This window comes from Erythrolamprus reginae, chromosome 2, assembly GCF_031021105.1.
Source record: "Erythrolamprus reginae isolate rEryReg1 chromosome 2, rEryReg1.hap1, whole genome shotgun sequence".
Taxonomy (NCBI): Eukaryota; Metazoa; Chordata; class Lepidosauria; order Squamata; family Dipsadidae; genus Erythrolamprus; species Erythrolamprus reginae.
This window is the reverse complement of record NC_091951.1, coordinates 166838556-166853299: the sequence shown is the minus strand read 5'-3', so window position 1 is coordinate 166853299 and position 14744 is coordinate 166838556. Positions and strand designations below refer to the sequence as shown.

At 38.7% G+C, this 14744-nt stretch overlaps 1 protein-coding gene across 3 annotated transcripts; it reads left to right on the top strand.

The window, feature by feature from the left end:
- Positions 1–2291: 2291 nt before the first annotated feature.
- AMZ2 (archaelysin family metallopeptidase 2) lies at positions 2292–12978 on the top strand. 3 transcript variants are annotated; one of them, XM_070740320.1, is made up of 7 exons: positions 2292–2425; positions 5826–6108; positions 6780–6953; positions 8130–8339; positions 10771–10934; positions 12008–12184; positions 12718–12978. In XM_070740320.1, exons 2-7 carry the CDS (start codon positions 5826–5828, stop codon positions 12862–12864), a joined length of 1155 nt encoding a protein of 384 aa, XP_070596421.1. In that variant the 5' UTR covers positions 2292–2425; the 3' UTR covers positions 12865–12978. The 3 variants fall into 3 exon arrangements, with proteins under 3 accessions (XP_070596421.1, XP_070596423.1, XP_070596422.1); XM_070740322.1 differs by having other exon boundaries at positions 2325–2425; positions 8211–8339; XM_070740321.1 differs by having other exon boundaries at positions 2325–2432.
- Positions 12979–14744: the final 1766 nt, after the last annotated feature.

Genomic DNA, 14744 nt, shown 5'->3' with positions numbered 1-14744 from the left:
ATAGAAAATTGATACAATTGATTAAAAAAACCAACCCTTGGCTGCCCAATGTAATATACAGTATTATACTATTGTCAGCTGTACTGGTCAGCTCTGTTCAGGAACATCCATTCTTCACTAAGTACAGATAGTCCTCCCACTCACAACCATACGGGTGCATTTTTCACCAGTGTGAAAAATGATTTTACTATATCACATTTTTCAACTGTTGTAACAAGTCACTAAACAAATGGTTGTAAGTAGAGGACTACCTGTATGTGCGCTAAATAATACTAATCCAATGCTTGGGTTGACTTACAGAACCAAAACCAGTGACTTAGTTCACACAACAGACTGAGTCACAAAGTAGCCAGCCACAGTTAAGCTCAGCATACTGTGTAGAAGCTCACCATTGTTTACTATTGTGTGCAATCTGACCAAAGTAATTTTGGCAGCAAAAGCCCAGGTCCTTCTAGAATTCACTGCTTAAGCAGCGCAACATTTCAGAAGTTGCTCTTCGGCATCGAGGGAGAAACATCCCTGCCCAGGTGTGCATCCAGGAGCACTTGTGTGCATTGTTTTTTATTTATTTATTTGAGTTGGAAGGGACATTGTAGGTCATATAGTCCAACACCCCTACACCATTTTGGACAAATGGCAGTCCAGTCTCTCTCTGAAAGTCTCAAGTGTTGGAGCTCTCACAACCTCCACAGGCAAGATGTTCCACTGGTTGATTGCTCTCACCGTCAGAAAGTTCCTCCTTATTTCCAGGTTGAATCTCTCCTTGGTCAGTTTCCATCCGTTATTCCTTGTCTGAGGCATTTGGTGCTTCGGAGAACATCCTCACCCCCACCTCTTTGTGGCATCCCCTCAAGTACTGGAACATTGTTATCATGTCATCCCTGACCCTTCTCTTCACCAGACTGGCCAAACTCAGTTCCTGCAGCTGCTCTTCGTATGTTATAGTCTCCAATCCCCTTATAATCCTGGTTGTTCTCTTCTGCATTTTCTCTAGAGTTTCAATGTCTTATATATAAATATATAGTATGGTGACCAAAACTGGATGCAGTACTCTGGATGCAGTCTAAGTAAGGCTTTATAGAGTGGTATTAGTACCTCCCTAGTCCTAGATAGTATCCCTTTGTTAAGTATCCTTCCCTGAATTTGTTAAAGACTTCCCTGAATCGCAACTACCTAGGGGTGTTTGTTGGCATCAAAGTTTTTCATCTACAGAGTGGTCTATGGAGATTCACAATCCTCCAGGTCACTTTTTGAGAAAGTACCTTTGGGATCTCTGAAGTTGGCTCCCACAAACCTTTGGTGGAATGTAGCTACCTAATGATGCTTGGGGGTGGGTGGGTGAGAGGGTAGGTGAGCATAATTTCTTTCTTCATTCCTTCAGAGATGCTGGCTGCATTTCCACAGCATTAATTGCAGCTTGATTTCATTTGATTTCATATTATTTTTTTGGATTCAGGGAAGTTTTTGGTTTTAATAATAATAATAAAATAATAACAACAGCAGAGTTGGAAGGGACCTTGGAGATCTTCTAGTCCAACCTCCTGCTTGGGCAGGAGACCCTACACTACTTCAGACAGATGGTTATCCAACATCTTTTTAAAAACTTCCAGTGTTGGAGCATTTGTTCTGAAGGAAAGCTGTTCCATTGATCAATTGTTCTGTCAGGAAATTTCTACTTAGTTCTGAGTTGCTTCTTTCCTTGTTTATTTTCCACCCATTGCTTCTACCCTCAGGTGCTTTGGAGAATAGTCCGACTCCTTCTTCGTTGTGGCAACCCCTGAGACATTGGAACACTGCTATCATATCTCCCCTGGTCCTTCTTTTCATTAAACTAGCCATACCCAGTTCCTGCAACCGTTCTTCATATGTTTTAGCCTCCAGTCTCCTAATCCTCTTTGCTGCTCTTCTCTGCACTCTTTCTAGAGTCTCAACATCCCCTTTTTATACATCGTGGTGACCAAACCCACTTTAAACCCACTGGGCACACCCAGCTTCCAGGATTAGTTGATGGCTCCGCGTCGTGAAAATGTACAAAACTGGGTTAACTTACTAAACCTTTGGCGAGCAGGGCACATGCCCAAAGAGCACGGCGTCACACACACTGCTGCGAACCACAAATATCTCGGCGGGCGGGCGCCTTTCGGCACGTGGTCTGACGACGTGGAAATACGAAGTTTCCGAGAGAAACTCGAGAAGGCGCGCGCCCTCGCGCTCTGCCTTTCCAGCCCTGCCTCTTTCAGCCCCGCCCTCCGCTCTTGAGGCGCCAAACAACCTGCTTCCGCTGACAGGGAGGAGGAGATGGGCGGGACCGGTAGCCTAGCAACGGAGTCATGGAAGCGGTAGGCCGGCCGTACGGCCGATGCGTGCCCTGCGTGCGTAGGGCGATTATCAGCGGTGGCAGCAACAACAACGGCGGCCCCGTGCAGTGAGTGGTGCGCGTGCAGTTTGGGCGCCGTCAACAGGGGGCGGGGGGGGGAGCGTCTGCTTCCTGGAAAATGGAGACCAGTCAGCTGCAGCTGGCGGGGGATGGTCTGATTTGGGCACCATCTAACTAGAACAATAACTATAATACTGGGATAACGTTAGCTTTATTATTACCTTGAATGTGCACTTTTTATTTCAGAATAAACTTGGCTCTCTCCCCTTCTTCGGGGATGTGAGCTTAAACTGAAGATCAAATTATTCCCTTCTCAGTATGTTATGTTGCTTCTATATTAAATCACTGAAGAAATTGACCAATACATGTATGTAACATGGGGATTTAAGGCAGGCGTGAGTAAATGGGGACAGTGGAATACTTGCCTGTTTTAAGTGGCAGCTACCCTGGTAAACATGAATGATTTCAGGATAATAGTAGTAGTAATAATAATAATAACTACAAGAAGAAAAATAACAAGAAAAACAGCCTATATCATGATCTTAAAATCGAACTGCAATGACTGCCATAAACCAATACAGGTGGTCCCAGTGGTAATCAGCACTCTTGGTGCTGGGCCAAAAGTCTCAGCCAGTATTTGAAAACAATAAACATTGACAAAATCACAATTGGTCAATTGCAAAAGGCCGCCATAGTTGGATCTGTGCACATCATACAAAAATACATCATGCAGTTCTAGAGGCTTGGGAAGTGTTTGACTTATGATATTGTGATACAAAATCCAGCATATAAATCTCATTTGCTGTGTATTACTTTTTTGTAAAGATGATGATGATGATAATAATAATAATCCGGATCAGACCTAGTTACCCTTCCTGTCATGAGAAATCTTAGCCTGCTGCAGGACTATAGACCAGATTGAGAAACTGAGGAACAACCACCAAATCCTTCCATATGACATTGGCAAAAAAATTTCTCGGTGTTGCCGGAATAATTGCCTGGATGTATCCAGGTGTTCACCTGAAATCAAACTCAAAGTAATGGGGCTGTCATTTGCTGAACTCATTGGCAATGCCCTGTCATCCATAAACTGCACATGATGATTGGGAAAGTGCCTTGGAAGCACCATATTGTATCAGGAAAAAGTGCAGATGGAACAGACTTTTGGAAGAAAATGGGGGCTAATATTAAAGTGCATCGTCAAGTTCCCCCTCTTAAAGAATGAGTTGCTTATCATGCAGGGTGTCCAGCAAACCTGGAAAACAGGGAAATCGGAATTATCAGGGAAATTGGCGCAGTTTGGGAAATATCAGGGAATTATCAGGGAATTCGTGGAAAAAAACGGAATAAATCAAGGGGGAAAACCCAAGCTGTATTAAACCAAATTGGTAGTCAAGCAAAAATGAGCATACCTGTGGCAACAACTTGCTTCCTCAGCTTCCAATATTTCTCCATGGCTTAGCCGTTTGATATGTCATCATCTATAACTGCTCCTTAATTAGATCACAAATTACAAGGAAATGCTTTCCCCTGGACACCCTGAGGTACTGAGAGGATATCATATACTAGTCTAATTCAGAAGAGTATGCTATATTCGCCTAATTCAGAGGGATATGCTAAAGCGAGTTTTAATAAATGACTGACTACTTTGCTTTCTGAACTCCAAAATACAAGTTCAGTAAAGTTTTTGACTCCTGGATTATCCAGTTAAATTTTCCCAGAATCCAGTGAAATTTCAGAAAATGAATGTAAAAACCCACTATTACAAATTTGCAAACATAAGAATGTACAAACATAAGACCTGCTCCCAATAAATTATAATATCCATATGGTTGTGTATGAAAAACAGCTATTTAAAGATTGTAATTCTGCCTGCCATCCAGTATATATGGATTGCAAAAATATATTTTGTAGAATTATTGACAAAGGAAGTTACTAAAAAAATTGTTACTCATTCAAAACTTAAAGCATTTTTGGAAATACATTGTGGAAGAATACATTCCGAAACAGGTTCTGAAAATTTAGCTGAAGAACAGGTTTTCCTTAAATTATGCTTTCTTAGTTAAATTAGAAGGATCTAATTTGCTTCCCTATTCTCTATGCACAGAATATGAGATTAGATTTATGCATAAGAAAAGCAATCTCATGAATCACAGATAATATTTGAAATCAAGAGCTCTTTCAAAATCATGGGCTTTTGAAATATGGTTTGGAATATGGTATATCTATTTGTTATTTTTAGAAAGAAAAACTTAAATTGGAGATTATCGAGTGTTGGACAAATAAACAATTATTTTAGCTTTCTCAGCCTGTTGAAAGTTATTTATGGGTGCCACTGATGTGCTGTGAAAAGTGGAAACATGTTATTTTCAAGACTAAGAAATTAATGTATGAGATGAAACAAAGGAAAGGAAGGATAACTTTCTAGTTTTAGAAGCCTTCAGTCTCTCTCTTTTTGAGGATCTCATCAATTCCATCTAATGTGCATGCTACACATACATCATAGTGGACTTGCACCAGGGAAATCTAGGTTGAAACTATTATTATCAATGGAAACTCATTAGATTACTAGGTCATCCCCCCCCCCCTTAGCCCAGCACGGTAACTTACCAAGTTGGTCTGGGGAAAAGTAGGAAGACGGAGTTTGACATATGCCATCTTGAATTCTTGTATGAAACATGGGACAAAATCTAATAACTAAATGTTGTACTTTCAGATGTGGGTTGAGCAAAATTTATTTATTTATTTAATTGGATTTGTAAAAGATGGCAGAACGCAATCTTTAAAGAGAATAAGAGTGTCTAAATAAGTCACTTCACAATGTAATCACATCATTTTAAAATGAAAAATACATGATCTGTCCACTAACAATAGAAAATGGAAAACTGCTCCAATAATCCTTTCTACAGTTTAATGTTTGCAGATGTTCCAGATGAGCATAATTGAGAGGAAAATGTTAGATGCCCTGAATTATGGACTCAATTAAATAATACAATAAATTATATATACCATAGAGATTAAAGTTGTTATGAATTATGCCTTGTATGAGATTCATCTGGATATTAGTCGACAATAAACCTCCAACCAACATTGTGTGTACTGGATTTTTTAAAAAAGTTGTGATCCGTGAACTAATTCAGGAACTAGACTGAGGACAGCTTGCAGCAAATCTTTCCCATGGTGATCATGTCGGAAAGCAGAAGTTGATTATGAAATAAATAGTTGGTACAGAAATAGGAAGAGAATGGAGAAGTTGATTGTTGCATGGGTAGGACATGATCCTTGCTGAATAAGCACTAAGCTATGTTGCATGTCTTGTTACTTATTTGCTTGCAATAAGAACCAGAGGAATTTGCAAGACTAAACTGATGGCAAAGAGGAACTGTAATAATGTGCATGTAAGAGCCAGATTTCATAACCAGTGTTCATCTTTGTTTTTTGTTATTAGATGAAGGTAATTAGGCATTCTGAGGAGGCATTGAAAACAGCTCTTCTCTCCAAGGATAGACAGCTTTTGAAGCTTTATGAGAAGCTTGATCCTAAGGAGAAGCATTTGCTGAATGAAGCATTTCAACCAGACAGTGCCCTTTTTAAACCTATAACTCTGGAATCTGAATCAGATTGGATCTCCTCACATCCAGAACCCACCCAGGATTTTTCACAGTTTTATCATGACCCTTGCAGAAATATGCCAACCCCACAGAAGAGACAGATTTACATCCAGCCTATTGGTAATATTAAAGAATCAGCTATGAAAATGTTAATTGAGCCATTAAATAGCCATTAATTAAAAAGGCAGCTTTCAAGCTTTCCACTTGCATAATTGTCATCCCAACCTGGTTATTATTGGGCTAGTTTTTCAGGATAATTTCCTCTGAACTGATAGAATGAGGGAAAGAATCCTACATATTTCTACAATTCCAGAATGTGGGCAACAAGAGATAGCATTGAACGAATTTTTATCTTCTACTTGAGAAGGTTGCTAAGGCAGTCTGACTCTTCATATCACAACATGTAAAAGATCAGATTTATACTGTATCTAATGAACATTAAGAAAGCAAAAATAAAACAAACAGCCCAATTCAGTGCATGCTTGAATTCAGAAGAACCTACAGTATTTTGAGTAATAAAGTACTGTATATACCCAAGTGGGCATGTAATTAAAGCCTAGGTCCTTCATTTCCCTAGATTCTGATATCTGCTCTTTATATTGCATTGCTATTTTTGTTCACTAAATGTTATTTGGCTTTTTCTCCTGTCTTTTAAAATAAGCTAATTGTTCCTACTCAGAATTGTATAGTAAGAAAAAGTAAAGTTAATATTTTACCATTATATTGTATGATTTTGTCTATAAATAGTGGAAGGAAAAGAAATGCTATAAACTAATGTTTTCTGGACCTAGGTTCTTTTGGAGATGCCAAAGTGAGCACGGATATCTACATGAAATGGCTAAGAGATTACTGTGAAGCATTTTATTATGGCCTGACTGTAAGAATCCTACACCCAACGACAGTTTCACACACAGGTTGTGCCTTTCGAATTAATGAATTCACGCACAATCTGCAGATCCACGCAGGTACGAGGAATAGACAAAAGTGCTAGATTAATTCATTCTTGTGATTTTGATCAATTTTGTCAACTGGATTGTAAATTTCAGGTGTATTCAGGTGCTCGGAGTCACCTTATTGGTGATTTGGGCAGCATATGAACTTAATACGTTAATATAAATACATACATTTGTAATATTATTTTGAGCAAGTAAAAAAGATTGACATTTTTGAGTAACTTATTGTAATCAAAAGTCACAAAAGATGATACTGGATGAAGGATGAACTTAACCTGGTTATCATAGGTTACAGTTGCTATTAAGACCTACCTTCTGTGTCGGTATTGTGCTCTTATTTGCTTTGTATTGATATGCTGAGTTACAGCCTTTTCTATGATGATGTTTATTAAGCTGACCTGGAAATCAGTATATTTCTTTTTCTGTGAGTAGAAATACCTATTGCTCCTGGCCAAAAGCAGAGATCTTTCATTTCATCTCTTGCCTAATTCTTTTAATTTAAGGATACTAAAAGTTGAAACCAAAATCTGATGAATACAAAATGTGTATTGTTGAAAGGCTGTATGATTCTTCTTTTTGCTGATGCTCTTTGTATATACAGTGTTTCCTCGATTTCCGCGGGGGATGCGTTCTGAGACCGCCCGCGAAAGTCGAATTTCTGCGAAGTAGAGATGCGGAAGTAAATACACTATTTTTGGCTATGAGCAGTGTCACAAGCCATCCCTTAACACTTTAAACCCCTAAATTACAACTTCCTATTTCCCTAGCAACCATTTAGATTATTACTCACCATGTTTATTTATTAAAGTTTATTTATTTATTTTATTATTAAAGGTGGATGAAAGTTTGGCGATGACATATGATGTCATCGGGCAGGAAAAACCATGGTATAGGAGGGGGAAACCGCAAAGTATTTTTTAATTAATATTTTTGAAAAACCGTGGTATAGACTTTTTGCGAAGTTTGAACCCGCGAAAATCGAGGGGACACTGTACATGGTAAATAAATACTCCTTTATAAAACAAAATTGGAGCATGCTCAGATTTGTTTTAACTGCAAATTTCACATTCATTTTATAGGAAATAAATTAAAAATTATTAGATTTAAATTCATAGTCCTTATCCCACTACCCCTTGCTTATATGATATGTAACTTGAAGAAGTCATCTTAATATCTGTCTTATTTCAGGATTACTGTTATGGCTGCAGTTCTTGATTATGCCAATTAATGCCTTCTGTGGAAAGACACTGATACCTGTTTTTCATACAGGGTATCTCTTGAGTTACCTAAAGAAAAAAAAGCCAAAGGATGCTTTTTGCATTGTGGGAATAACCATGATAGATCTTTACCCCAAGGACTCTTGGAATTTTGTCTTTGGACAAGCCTCCTTAACAGAAGGTATGTGGTGGGCTTCCTTTAAGTTCTCAGGATGACTTATAATATGATGTGGCCCAATCATCTTTTCATTGCTGTTGTTATTAGTTGCAAAGTTGTGTCTGATGCATCGTGACCCTCCCTGTTCTCTACCATCCCACGGAGCCCATTTAAGCTCATGCCATTGCTTCAGTGACTCCATCCAGCCACCTCATTTTCTGTGGTCGTGCTCTTCTTCTTTTGCCCTCAATCTTTCCCAGCATTAGGCTCTTCTCCAGTGAATCCTTCCTTTTCATTAGGTAGCCAAAGTATTTGAGTTTCATCTTCAGGATCTGGCCTTCTAAACAGTAGTCAGAGTTGATCTTCTCTAGGACTGACTGGTTTGATTGCCTTGTAGTCCAAGGGACTCGCAGGAGTTTTCTCCAGAACTACACCATTTCAGACAAAGGCCTCAGATCTTTGGTGCACACCCTTTTTAATGGTCCAACTTTCACAGCCATACATTGCAACTGGGAAAACCATAGCCTTGATGATAACCACAGCCATTTTGCTTTTTGCAATTTGATTACTAAATACTATCTGGGTCCTGGTTCTCAGTAATTTGCAGCAAGGAATATATAAAGGCTATCAGAATAATATATAAAGTCTGTGGTGGAGAGGAAGATGTTATTGTTTTCAAATTGTTGGTCACGAGTTATGTTGTACTGTCATTGAACAATAGAGGGCAGTGGTAGTACATTAGAAGCCTTTTTATAATAAAGCTTAGGAGCTTTTAATTTGCCATTGTGGAGTAAAACATTTTTATTGATGGCCATACTTTGAGATTTGTATGTTTGCAAATAAAATATTTTGGAAAGAAACACGAAACCATTGGATAGTCAATATACTTTCTCAAACCATCGTTTTCCTGACAAATTTCTTCTCTGAAATGGTTATTTGCACAAACGGGAGTTGTGGTAAAGTTACCTTGTAATAATCTATTATCGATAGAGAATATTTGTAACTCGGGGTTTAAATGAGGTTGGTTGTTTAACAGAATAACAGAGTTGGAAGGGTCTTTGGAGGTCTTCTAGTCCAACCCGTTGCTCAAGCAGGAAAGCTCTACATTATTTCAGAGAAATGGTTGTCCAGTCTTTTCTTGGTGTTCACTGTGCACTGATTATGTTAGCTAGTTTGGGGTAACAACCAACCTCAGGCAGCACCAAGGGCTTCCCATATCTCAGTCCTTTTTTCTATTTGTGTAGAAGAGGCGATTGACTGACTATATGAGATGTCATTAAGATGCTTTCAATCTTGGGCTACATTTCTCCTCTTCCATTTCTCCTGATATGCCTTTCCAAAAGGGTGGTGCTAAGCCCCAGTGCAGAAGTGTTTGGAGGACTTTTCTGCCCTTTCTAAACTCAGTTGCTGAGCGGACTGTTTTGCAGCTGAACTGGTCCAGGTGGGGTGAAAGAGAAAACACCTTTACTCAGGGGGAAATTCAAATTTTTTCCCTACCAGTTCGTTGGGTGTGACAGGGGAAGGCTATACTGCATATTACATGAGTCAAAAAGAGGGCCGTGAAAATATTTACTAAGCCCTCGCACCCTGGACATAAATTGTTTCAACTCTTACCCTCAAAACGACGCTATAGAGGACTGCACACCAAAACAACTAGACACAAGAACAGTTTTTCCCCAATGCCATCACTCTGCTAAACAAATAATTCCCTCACCACTGTCAAACTCACTAAGTAAGGCTGCATTACTATTTCTATTAGTCTTCTCATTGTTCCTATCACCCATCTCCTTCCACCTATGACTGCATGACTGTAACTTGTTGCTTTTATCCTTATGATTTATATTAATATTGATTGTTTCTTGATTGCTTATTTGTACCCTATGACAATCACTGTGTTGTATGATTCTCATGATTCTTGACAAATGTATTTTTTCTTTTATGTACACTGAGAGCATATACACCAAAGACAAATTCCTTGTGTGTCCACTCACACTTGGCCAATAAAGAATTCTATTCTGTTCCATTCCATTTTATTCTATTCTATTCTATATTGCAAAATCTCCATTTCCAGCCTACTCTGGGGCCAACCAGAGGTGGAATTTGCAGTTTCTCCAAACTACTCAAAATTTGCGCTATTGGTTCTCCAGAACCTGTCAGAACCCCTGCCTTTGCTTCAAGACACAAAGAGACTGTTGCTCTGAAACAAAGATTTTAACCCCCCCTTACATATTTGATCTTTTTCCAAGCCAAGGAGAACACTTAGTTTTGGCATCAACTCTCTTTGTCAGAACTTACTTTGAAGTGGATTGCAAGGCACTTTAAAGTGGCCTACAAGGTTTCTATATTAGAAATATTATTTTAAACACATATAGTATGCATATGTATGTATGTATGGTTAATGCAGCAGTTCCCCATTGGTACAACTTTAATTTGAATTTCCCTTTATTTTGGTAAGGGGTGGGGATCTTTAGCTTTGCCAGATATGACAGTGACTTCTACAGTGCAAACTACAAAGGCAGGTTGAAAACAGTGAAAAAGCTTCCTGCAGCTGACTATTCTGTGTTTGATGGTTACTATACACCTGAGATCACAAGTCAATTGCTTCTGAGATCCTGCAAAGTAAGTGTTTCGAATTACTAGAGTTATATTGAGTTATATTTATATTATTTTGAAACCAAATTACTGTATTAGATTCCACAAGATGTTAAATACATGGTGAGGAAAGAGCAGCTCATTAGGTTGGCAGCACAAACCCTGTCAACCATATTTTAACCTAACTGGTTGTGAGGCTTCAGTATGTGTGTTAATATGTCGCACAAAGCCAAAAATAATTCCTACCTAAACATATGATTTCCTTTGATAATTATTTTGTTATTATTAATCTAGACCAAAATATTAATATTAAATTAATTAATGTGATCATTTGGATTAAGATTAAAATCATGCAGAAATGTGAGGACAGGGAGATCATTGGCTTGTGGATTTTAGAGAAAACTTTTAGAAGTTAAAACTTGAGATCTGTTTCGGGTCAGTATTTTTATTGTGCTTTTCATGTTAGATTAATGTAAGTACAATTATACTGAATTAAATATTTTTGCTAGAAGATTAAAATGGATTAGTTAATATTTATATTTCCTGAAATGTTGAAAGTTAAATTAAAAGGGCTAAATTCTTTTTACTTAATTTGTTTGTTAAATTTATAATTTGCCTTTTCTCTAGGTGTCCAGATAGCAAAGTATGAAATTGGGGTGAGAGTGCCTATCCCAAAGTCATGCAGCACATTTTAATGGTTGAAATTGGCCTTGTTTCTGGCTGTCTTCAATTGTAATCCAACACCAGTCTATTATACTGGCGAATTCTTTTCTCACAAATCTCTTGTGATCCAAACGTCCTGGATTGCAACTACAATTATTCAAATCCACGATCAGTAGACTTTTATTAGTCAAACATAATGAGAAGGCTGGTTTAAGTAGAACTCTTCCCTTTTATATTCTATGGCAGAGCAAGAATTCAGTCATTTTCCCAAATATAAAATGATTTTGCCATCTAAAGTATTCCACATCCTGCAATGAAAGTTTATACTCTTATTTGAAAACTAGCTAACTGTGTTATAGGGACTATTAAGCTCTTATTCAGCACAACTGTTGTGGTTTTAAGTGGTCTTATGTGATTTGGCTATATCTGTGTTTCAGACTTTGACTCACGAGATTGGACATATCTTTGGGCTCCACCACTGTCAGTGGTTACAATGTGTTATGCAGGGATCTAATCATCTGGAGGAATCAGATAGACGTCCATTAGATCTTTGTCCTATTTGCTTGCGCAAGCTGCAGTCTGTTCTTGGGTTCAGCATTCTGGAAAGATACAAGGTATGTCACTTCAGGATGGAGCCTTGTATCCTTTAACAGGGTGAGAACTGCTTTTAAGGATGCTCTTTCCAGCTCTGGCAGAAAATGAGAAATCCAGATTAGGCAGAAGGGATTTCATTCCATTGCTTTACTGGATAGTAGTGTCCATTCTGTGCTGTTGATAGTAATTATGAGGTTCAAGGCTCAGTTAGGGACTCAAGTAAAAAGCTGAGTTTAGCAGAATAACAGGAAAGTCTACTGGGTAGCATGGACTTATAAAAAGGCCAAGAGTTTTTGAAAAATTAATCCACAGATCCGCCACACCCCACCACTTGTATGTCCAGGATTAGTTTACCACGTATGGCTCGTTTCATTGTTTTTTTTAATGACATTAAGGAAATGAAATGTGTCTCTGAAGAAAATTGATCAGCAATACAATGAGTGAAACAGTAGTAATCAGTGTCGAAATTAGACTTGACACTAAATAGCTACCCTGCATTTTCTGTTTTCTTACTGTGCATGCCCATTTTGAATAAAGTTTCTAATTCTTTTAGGCGCTGCAAAGGTGGATAGAGGATAAAGCTAATGGAACAGAAGAAGGGCACAGCAGTGAGGCTAGAGGAGGATTGCCAAAGCCGGTAGAATCATTTGCAGAAAGTTATGAGTTGCTTATGAAATGCTTAGACGTTCTCCAGAAATAGGTTTGCCATGCAGGTTCAAAGGGAATGCTCTTATTATAATATAATCACTGCTATTGTATGGTGATGAATTAAATATATTTAAATTAAAAGCTAAGAAAACCCCCGTACAGTAAATATTTAAGCTCTTTATTCTGCATGTTTTCTTTTGTCTCTATTAAGTTACTCTTTTCCCCGGAATGTCTAACACAGTCTAATAACACATTATTTATTTCTTATATTGAAAGAGCTAAGCTGTGCTGCAATCCATGGAACTGCTGTCAGTCATCTCAATTAGTTGTTTTGCTCACAATATTGACTGATAAATCAAGCCCTGTTTCTGTCTGTAAAATACCTCCTTACATGATTTTGGAACAAACATTACCAACATTAGGAGCATTTTCTCCCCCTGTTCAGCAAATGGTCATGTTTGCATTCTACAATGAATGACAAATCCTGCTTATTTGCATGGAGCAAGAAGTGGAATGGAAACCAATGTGTTGTGCATATCCATAAACCCTTCATGCACATTGGAATTTAAAATTGGCACAGAAGAGCTTGTGGGGCATGAAATTGATCAGAGCCTCCAACCCTTGTGGCTCCTGAAGTCAGTTAATTTCTATACTGTCAGTTAACAGTATAGACTAGTGATGGTGAACCTTTTTGGGCTCGGGTGCCAAAAGGATGTGCATGCGTGTGATAGCGCATATGCATGTGTTCACACCCATAATGCAATGTGCTTTGCACGCACACAACCTTCCCCTGCTGCGTCCCCTCCCTACCCCACACATGCACCCAGACCTCACTGAAGCCCCCTCACTTCCAGTAGGCCCGTTGGGCTGTTTTTTGCTCTCCCCAGGGTTCAGGAAAGCCCCTGCAGCCTGGGGACGGTGAAAAATGCCCCCTAGACCAATTGGAAGTTTAGAAACAAAAGGAAGTGGAGCTGCCCTACTACTTACCATCACATAGTTGCAACCAGGCCTCGCACACCTCTGCCCATTTCTTCTGCAGCCGGGAAGACATTCCTGAAGGCTTATATATCCAATAACAGAGTTCCAGATTGATCTGGAGCTTTGTTATCAGGTACAGAAGCCTTCAGGAAAACCTTCCCCACTGCAGAAGCAATGGGCCGAGATGTGGGAGGCCTGGCTGCAACTGTTCAAAGCCGAAGAAGTTCCTGAAGACCTCTGACAATGAAAAGGAAGCTGAGGGTGAGCACAAAAGTGAACTTCTGGTTGGCCCGTTACCCTGTATTTGAGCTGGCCAGCGTGCACGTGTGCACAAGAGCTCACATAGGAAAACAACTCGTGTGCCATAGGTTCGCCATCACTGGTATAGACCCTGTCCATTTCATCAAGGGTAACAGATCAAATTCATCGGGTGACGGGTCAAATTCAGCCCAGATATCCGGACAAAACTGCTCCAGTCATATCCATAGCACCAGTATAGCTGAAATCTGACTACAAGCAGAGTGTAAATAAAATATCCACAGTACCTTTAAAATTACACTTAAAAATTCTGACATTAAATAACAAAAACAAAAAAAACAAAACAAAAATCATCTCTGCAGAGGCTCTCTGCATAAGCTCAGTTTTTAACATGTTCCTAACAGCTAAAGAAACTATATATTTTACAGTTCTTAAATAAAAATGCTACTCGTTCTTCGGAATTGAAAAAGGAATAATTTGGAGAACTGATGGTCCTGTGGATGACATTGAGCAATGACCTGAGAAAGTACAAAAGGGAAAGAGGAGAACTACACAAGCACAAGGACATGTTTTAATGTTAGGTGTTGATTAATTTGATTAAAGTGTGCATCCCTCTTTATAACGTCTGAAACATTTTAAATGGGAAATCTGTTAAAATTTAGGAGTAAAAAATCTAATTTCCATGGTTGGATTACT